Genomic DNA, 9,048 nt, shown 5'->3' with positions numbered 1-9,048 from the left:
ATTGTTTTTCAAAATGAGAAGTAGGAATAGAGAAAGTTTAGGAAAAAATAGATATATCCATTTCCCTTTTTTATTCTCCTTAGGTTAGTAGCAACATGATGTGGTAGGAGCCAAGCCAACAACCTACCTTTGGATCCTCTGTCACTCAACTGTGACATTAATCAAGGCACTCAATCTTTATAATCTTATTTCCTCTCTTGTAGAACTGGGCTGTGTACCTTCCTTTTAGGGCATTGGAAGAATTAAAGAAGTAACTACTTGCAAAAGACTAAGCCAAAAGAGCCTGATTCATTACAGGCAATGAACAATATATTTATCTCATTCCTTGGTTCTTTTTTTTTTCCTTTAACCCATAAAGCATAACCCAGGGGACTGTCTCTTACTCTATTCTGTGCTCCTGGCATTAAACAGATTGCCTGACCCAGGGTTTGTATTCAGTAGTACATATATACTGAATAAATGGATTTAACATTTTTTCATTGAAAACTAGCTATATTTGCTAAGGTCTCTGACATCCTGGAATCTTCCCATACCTGCTATATTATTTCGCTTCATATACTTTTTTTTAAACTGGCAATGACAATAGGATATGATCTATTCATTCGTAGAAGAAATATTGTAAAAGATTTAAGCTGATATCTCTTTTTTCCAATAGAGCAATTAAAGACAATCCAAAGGCTTACCTATGATGTAGAATTTCATGTTATTCACCTCAGTGATTAATTTATATAAATTAATATGAATTTATATAAAAGTGATTGATTGATTAATAAATGTAATTAATCAAAGCCATTCATTTATATAAATTATATAAAATTACTTTATATAAATTACTAATTTATATAAATATACTTAAATATGCTGTTTTCCTATGAATCTTCATAACCTGACAATTAGAATATAAATGGCAACTTAGCAATGTGAATCAGGAGCCTTAAAATTGTTCCTAGTAAGTAATCCCATTTCCAAAAATGTATCCTAATGAAATAATTTATATACACATGTAGAAAATGATCATGCATCATTTTTTGAAAAGAAAATCATCTGAATATCCAACAAGAGAAGAAAGGATAAATGAATTAGGGTAACCAATTATAGTCCTCTTAATTAAATGCTTAGAAGAAATTAATATATATGTTCACCAACAGATATTTACAGAAAGTTAATAAAAACCCTGTTCATGAGAGGTACAAACTGGAATCTACTGAAATGCCTAGTTACAGTGAAATGGATATGTAACTTATAGTAGCTTCATATAATGGAATAGTATTTATTAATGAGAAGGAGCAAACTATTGCCACACAAACAACATTAATTAAGTTCAACAAAGTAAATTTGAATTCAAAAGCCAGACATAAAAATATATATACTGTATTATTCCACTTTTTAATTTTTTTAATGGATAATACTAAAATTAAATTATGCTATGACTGTAAAGTGAGATAGTTATTAAAACATTTAAAGATATTGGAAAATGCTCATAATTTAATAAAAGACAATAACATTTAAAACTATATATAATATATGATCCCCATTCTGCAAAAAAAAAAAGAAAAGTTGCTGTGAGAAATATCAGTCAGGATCTCAATAGGAAATATATGACACACTCAAATTAGGATAATTAGAGGAGGCTTTGTCTTAAAAGCCTGGGCAGGGTGTGGGGAACCACAAGGGGCAGTGATGCAATAGAGTTGTTACTACCCCAGACCTGATGAGACATGAGCAGGAGAGGCTCCCAGTGCCAGGAGAGAGCTGTTCACAGAGGAGAGGGTCAGTGGCCCTTGGGTGAAGATGCAGCCTGGCTGCAGTGAATTCAAGGGAGGAAGAAAGGGAACATCCAACTCATTCTCCATCCTCCCAGCTTCCCACTGGGGCTCCCCGTTAACCTTGAAGCCAAAGTGCTATGGCTGTGGTCCTTACCAGTCAGCCCACCAGGTAGAGCACAGGCTGCACAGGGGAGGGTGTGGGCGTGGCACACATGCCCTCTGATTGCTGAAGGGAGAGGAGGGGTTACAGAGAAGACCCACTTTGTTCTTTATGTACCTATTATTATACTGTTGCAATAATATACAAGTTTTTTAATTCTAGGGGGAAATGTGTGTCAGAGTGTGTGAAGAGATGTGAGCCTGTGAGGTTATGAATGTAAAGGAATTTATGTGTGTGTGTGAGACACAGTGCAGGTGGGTATGGGTGAGTGTGGATGTGAAGGTATACAGGTAATGTGAGATGGTGTATTTGTCGGTGTATCTGGGGGTATGCATGTTAATGAGCGTGTGTATGTATGAGTTGTGGGAGGGAGGTGTGGGGTGTGCATGTTAATGAGCGTGTGTATGTATGAGTTGTGGGAGGGAGGTGTGGATGCATTTGTGAAAGCATGTGTGTGAGAGTACACAAGTGGATCCAAGGTGGTAAGGTGTGTGTGTCCCACACACATCCAAGGTGTGTAAGGTTGTCTATGGTGGGGAGTTGTATGTGAAAAAGTGTGTTAGTATGGGAGGCTGTTTGTGTGTGAGAGTGTGTGAATGCATGTGAGAATGTACAGGTGGATGAGAGTCTCTGTTCCTGTAAGGGGCAGACATGTTTGTGACAGGTGTGTGGGAGGGGACGTGTGCATTTATATGAGTGAGTATCCTTGTTGGGGTGTGAGGACAGAGAGAGGGTGTGTGAGACGTGTATGAGTGAGAAGGAGGAGGGTAAGACTCTATGTGTGAAGAGATTTGTGTGTATTAGCGTGTGTGTGTGCATATGCATGCACATAGGTGTATTTATATATTGATACATCTGTATACATAGAAGTAAAAACGTTTCCTTCAAGAAACATTTCCTTCAAGAAAACAGAAAACTGGAACGAAATATTTTCATAATAGTGATCTCTAGTGGTGGAGTAAGAGGCAAATCTAATTTTCTTGACTCTTCTGTTATTTTGTAGTCAAAAAAAAAACAATGAACATTTCAGTCTGTTTCCTTCATTCCCAGAGCACATGGGAAATATTGTACTTTTCTGGAAACAGGTAAAAATAATAAAAATTCTTGACTGTTATAAGGTTTCTTGATAGCAATGTGTTTGAAAATTGGACTTCTCTCTTTCTTAACATATAACCATACAGATATCTTAAGTCTCTGGTTAATTTATAGAATGGGATCCTGTCTTTAAATATTAGAAGCATATAAATGTGTAATTTTTCATATAACTTCATTAATTTTCAGCTGTTCCCATAATCGAAACTAATAGTTATTGGTATTTGCAATCCAAGGCCCTATGGTCTTCCATCAGTGGATTGGCGTTATGAATCTAATGAACCATCATGTCACACTGTTTTAGGAGCTAAAGTGCTTTAGGGTTACCAAAGCCTCAAAGTGTAAACGCAGATGTTAACAGGGATTATCAATGATAGAGCGGCTTAGGTAATTATTACTGTTTTTTCTTTCAGTTTTTTCCTTTTTAAGGCAATTGAAAAAAAAAACAGTGATCCTATAGGGCTTATGTAAGAAGGTTTCTGTCAAACTGGTTTAGTAGCAGGTTGTTTTCCTAAGTCTGGGCAAAAGACACCACTATTCCATCATCTCTCTGCTGCTTCACTTCACTAACAATAAAATATGAGGCTTTCCAGATTCTAGGCTGTATCTCACTAAAAATTTGTGGCACTCAATGGCTGGAGTGTTAGTCTATTTTTAATTTATTTCAACCTTGGCTGTTTTTTTAAAGTGATTTTCTATCATCAACATCAGGCCTCTGCAGCCTAATTTATTTTGCATTGTTACCTGTGGGCTCCACAGTATACCTAGAATGTGAATTAGCTACTTGGAGTTCTGAGTGACTAGTTTACTTTTATGTAGATAATAATAAAAATGAATAATAAAAAGGAATATATTATATCATATATATATATATATGATATACAGAATTTATACAGAATTTATTTCCTTTACACTTAACATGCTACCTCAGCTATTAAAATATACACAGGGCAAACTCTATTACAAATGCTATTAAGTTTGGCTTAAGACAATCTTACTTCCAGAACATACACTACTGAACCCTGAGCAAGGACTCAAACCCGCAGATGCTTTTTATGGTCTGATTAGTGCTTCTCTGCTTGTCTCAATATTGCATCTATCAAACAGTTCACTTCAAACAACATTACTGGGAAACTGCTAGTAAAATGTTAATGGAAACCATCTTCAAACCATCTACGACCCTTTTTCTAGGGCTAAAGCAAGAGCAGTGGGGCTTAACTCGGCCACCTCAGACCACTGCTGTGGTTCAGTGAACACTTTATTTTCCCACTTGAATTTGAGCTCTTCTGCAAGATCATTCCTGCCGATCTTGCGGAGATGGCGAGCCAGGAGGCGAAGTTTGTCGGTGGAATTTGGGAGTGATCTTTTCCAAAAACAAAGAAGTTCATGGGTCTGTTCTGTGAGATCATCAGGGTTCTTCAGTTTGATGAGCTGAATGGTGCTGCGGCGAAGAGGGAGTGAGGAGGAGAGACACAGGGCATTCTCCTCTGAGAGCTCATCCGCCAGCCAGTAGAGCAAGTTGTCCCACAGGGCTTCTGCCAGGCACACGGGGGACACTCAGAGTTAGAACCCTTTCCTGGGGGGTGTGCTCATCCAACCCTCCACCTGTTCACAGAAACCTACTCAGTCTCTGGTTTGGCCTCTCGGCAGCAGAAAGATATCGGCCCACCCAGAACAGCTGAGAGCCTTTGGGATCTTCTTCTGAGGGAACCACCTATTGCAGAGGGTTAGAAATGCTTCTCCAATGTTAACTTCCATGAGATCAAGGAGGGCTTGTTAACATTGTGCTCATGTCCCCACCCTGGATAGTCTAAATAAGACTAGGATATGGGCAAAACTTAGCATTTTTAATAAGCACCCAGATGACACTGATGCTGAGGTCCCCAACCACATTTGGATAGTACTATGTTAAAATACATTTTTAGGTTCAAAAAATACTTCTCTTAATTCGTGCTAACCTAATACATAAACTATAGCAGCAGTTAGGCAATCCTCACACCCCAGTCCCCCAACTATAGACACACACACACACACACACACACACACACACACATAAACTCACCAAGATCCACTCTCCAAAGATGAGTTCTATAGAAGATCCATTGCACGTCCTTCCCTTGGTTTCTGGACTATTTAGAACCATAAACATCTCTGAATATGTCCTATATGTTCAGCTTACCCTTTCCCTTACCCTGTGACTCCTGCTACCACTTAAATGTATGATTCTAATTTTCTATTGTTGATTTTATTGTGTAGCCCTCACTCTCAGAAAACCCCTCGGACCCCACCATCTCTCTCCTTCCTCATGTAACTTCTAACCTGCATCACAGCCACTTTCTCCCACTCATTCAAAAGTCTGCACCAGTTTCCCTGGTTTGGTGTCAGAAAAGAGCTCTCTGTCTGCCACCTTTTACTTTATTCTATCTACCTCCTCACATAGATTGCACCTGCTTTTACACTATAAATCATACCACTTTTCTGTGAAAGCTACTCAGGAAATGGAGCCAACACATCCGCCCTCTCCACTGTCACTTTACCAACATTCCACTTCCTTCCTGCAATATATTCATTTTAATGCCCATGCCACATGGATAAGCCTTCTCCCTGACTGCATCATCTGTCTCTTGCCATTGGCAGGCCCCGTCATCAGCAATCCTGTTGATAACTATTTGCGCCTCTGACCTCCTCATTTCTAAATCTTGTCAACATCACTGACCTGTGTGATGACTCCATATTAGAAACTGACTTTCATGGCCAATCCTTACATTTCATCACCAGCCAGAATTATTCTGTCTCCTTGGCTTCACCTGCTCAGTATTATTGCTAACCACTGCCCCCTAAACCTACACAGCTTTTATTCCTTTGCTCCTACTTAATATGCTTCTTGCCCCATTGCTAATACAGCAAGTCCTTTGATGCTCACACCATTCCGTCTGCCTCTGAACACATACTACCATAACAATCAGCTCTATATGTCAATAATGGGTTTGCATCCTCCTTAAAATCTGCTGTCCTCTTTAGCTTTCAATGTTCTCAATTTGTCAGCCATCAATTCTGTCTTACTTGCATGGCAGTCAACTACTGGGATATCCCAGGTTATAAAAGAAATAGAATGTGATCCTCAAGTTTTATGTTTTGCACACATTTTAAGTCTTTAGCAGCTTACAAATTCATTAAAAAGTCTGTTTCCCATTTAAAATTTTCCACAGCAGTGTCAATCAAGTCTCAATCTCACTCTTACTGTGTTTCACTTAGCCAGCGGCTCTTCCTCCTAACTTTCCACAAAGCCATTTGACCTGAGTTCTCATAATCTCACTTTCATTTCAAAATCACTTTCTTATAGAATCTCACTCCACCATGCTTGATGGGTGCCATCCCCACAGTGTTTTTCATCAAATAATTTCCCTTCACACCATTCCCTTAACCACTCTTCCATCAGATTCTTTCCAGGCTTCCCACAAGTACTCTCAGGCTTTCCTTTCCCTTGTTTCTCCTACTGTTTCTAGCTCCCAGGCTCGCTCTCTCCCTCCTTTTCCATAAAACCTTTTCGTGCCTAACGTAAATTTGATGCCTTAAATCCATCAATATTAATGCTTTCCTAGGCCCTTGCTTTGGGGTTATATAACCTCTTTAAAAAAAATTAATTTTATTTAAGTATAGTTGATTTACAATGATGTGTTAATTTCTACTGTGCAGCAAAGTGACTCAGATATATATACATTATTTTTCATATTCTTTTCCATATAGTTTATCACAGGATATTGATATCCTCTTTTAAAACTCTGTTTAAGCTTTTCTTTCCAATCTTTCTAGAGCCCTCCTAGATAATACTTATAGCAACTGATTCTTAGTCTGCATCTTCTCCAGCTTCCACATAGCATTTTACTCCTTCCCTTGGGTTCCATGGCCTGCCCTGGTGTTCCTCTTTTCTCTCTCTTCCCTCTGTGCTGACTTTCCTCCTCCTAATTGTGCTGAATTACTGCTTCCTAGCTCAGGCCCCTTCTATTTCTGCCCCTCCCCTCGAAATTCACCAACTGCCATAACCATCTCCTCTATGTGAAATATTCCAGATCTAGCATATCTTCAACTCTGTTTTCCTAAATCCTGGTACAGGCACACCTTGTTTTCTTGTGCTTTGCTTTATTGCCCTTCATGGATACTGCATTGTTTGTTGTTGTTGTTTGAAAATTGAAGATTTGTGGCAACTCTGGGTCAAGCAAATCTATGAGTGCCATTTTTCCAACATCTTTGCGCACTTTGTGTTTCTGTGTCACATTTTGGTCATTCTCACAGTATTTCAAATTTTTTCATTATTTTATTTGGTATGGTGATCTGTGATCATTGATGTTACTATTGTAAAAAGATTATGACTTGCTGAAGGTTCAGAAATGGTCAGCATGTTTTTTTAGCAGTGAAGTATTTTTAATGTATGTACATTAGTTTCTAGACATAACTCTATTGCACAATTAGACTAGAGTATAATGTAAATGTAACTTTTATATGTACTGCTGCTGCTGCTGCTAAGTCACTTCAGTCGTGTCCAACTCTGTGTGACCCCATAGATGGCAGCCCACCAGGCTCCCCTGTCCCTGGGATTCTCCAGGCAAGAACACTGGAGTAGGTTGCCATTTCCTTCTCCAATGCATGAAAGTGAAAAGTGAATGCGAAGTTGCTCAGTTATGTCCGACTCTTAGCGACCCCATGGACTGCAGCCTACCAGGCTCCTCCATTCATGGGCTTTCCCAGGCAAGAGTGGCTGGAGTGGGGTGCCATTGCCTTCTCCGTTATATGTACTAGGACACCCAAAAATTCATGTGACTTTATCATGATATTTGCTTTATTGTGATGGTTTGAAACCAAACCCACATTCATCAGCAATATTCATCTCCTGGTTATCTTTACCAGTTTATAGTACAGCCAATTTAAATTCCGCATTACTAAAATTGAAATAAACTTTAGTTTTTCCCTCCCTCTGCCTGATCCTTTACTCTATTCACTATCTTAGTAAATGGGACCACTCCAAGGAAATGGCAACCCACTACAGTATTCTTGCCTGGAAAATCCCATGGATGGAAGAACCTGGTAGGCTAGAGTCCACGGGGTCGCAAGAGTCGGACACGACTGAGTGACTTCACTTCACTTTACAGCTTAGTATTACTAATACACATAAGATTATCCCAGTTTCTCAAAGCTTATTATATCTTATCACCTATACTCAAGTTCTATTGGCTCTAACTGTAATCATACCTCAGATGTTTCTCCCACTTCATAGTCTTATGGATTCAATCATGTCCTACCTCTTTTTTCTGGAAAATTTTAAGAACCAGAGTTATAACTCATACCCCTGCTATCAGTGTAGTCTCCTACACAACTAACAAATAGAAGTTTTCAAAGTCTAATCTGATCTTGTTCATTCCTTGTTAATACATCTCTTGTGGCCTCCTTCATTGTCTAAACTTCTCAACTTAGCATTTAAGGCTGTTTATAACTGTATCCTGCTCTAACCTCATCTACCATCATCCTGCAGCAGCTCAGATGGCATTGGCCATGCAAGACCACATTGTATAGCAGTTTAGGACTCCCTGGTACACTTAAGAAAGATCCCTGTACCCTTGTCCTCTCTGCTGGTTGTTACCAGGGGGAGTGGGAGAGCTTTTATTTGAACACCAAGTTCTTCAAAGTTAACATTATCACCCTGCTTGGTTTTCATCTACTACTATTGTTGTTTCAGTAGGGATTTTTTGTTTGGTTTTGGGGGTTTGGGCTTTCGTGTTTTCTTTTTGCTCTATATCCTGCTCTCACTGAAAAATATCAATTTTATTGCCTCTGAAAGAGTGTATAATGCTAAGGTTTATGCCCATCCTACCTACTTATAATTTAATTCAGCAGCTTGTAAAGTTTTTATACACTTCCACAAAGAAAACCCCTAAACGAAATGTTATGCCATCAGTTGGGAGACTGACACAATAGTCAAGACATATTCACTGATATCTTTTGAAGACCTATAAATTGTCACAATAGTAATTGTTA

General features: G+C 38.7%; 1 protein-coding gene across 2 annotated transcripts in view; it reads right to left on the bottom strand.

Moving 5' to 3' along the window:
* Positions 1-864: 864 nt before the first annotated feature.
* DTHD1 (death domain containing 1) overlaps positions 865-9,048 on the bottom strand; it is an 84,118-nt gene continuing 75,934 nt past the window's right edge. For both annotated transcript variants that reach the window (XM_019962571.2, XM_070791268.1), the window contains one exon: positions 865-4,553. In XM_019962571.2, the coding sequence (XP_019818130.2) occupies positions 4,192-4,553 (362 nt within the window). In that variant the 3' untranslated portion in view covers positions 865-4,191. The remainder of the gene's footprint in view (positions 4,554-9,048) is intronic.

This window comes from Bos indicus, chromosome 6, assembly GCF_029378745.1.
Source record: "Bos indicus isolate NIAB-ARS_2022 breed Sahiwal x Tharparkar chromosome 6, NIAB-ARS_B.indTharparkar_mat_pri_1.0, whole genome shotgun sequence".
Lineage (NCBI taxonomy): Eukaryota > Metazoa > Chordata > Mammalia > Artiodactyla > Bovidae > Bos > Bos indicus.
This window is presented reverse-complemented; position numbering and strand designations above follow the sequence as displayed.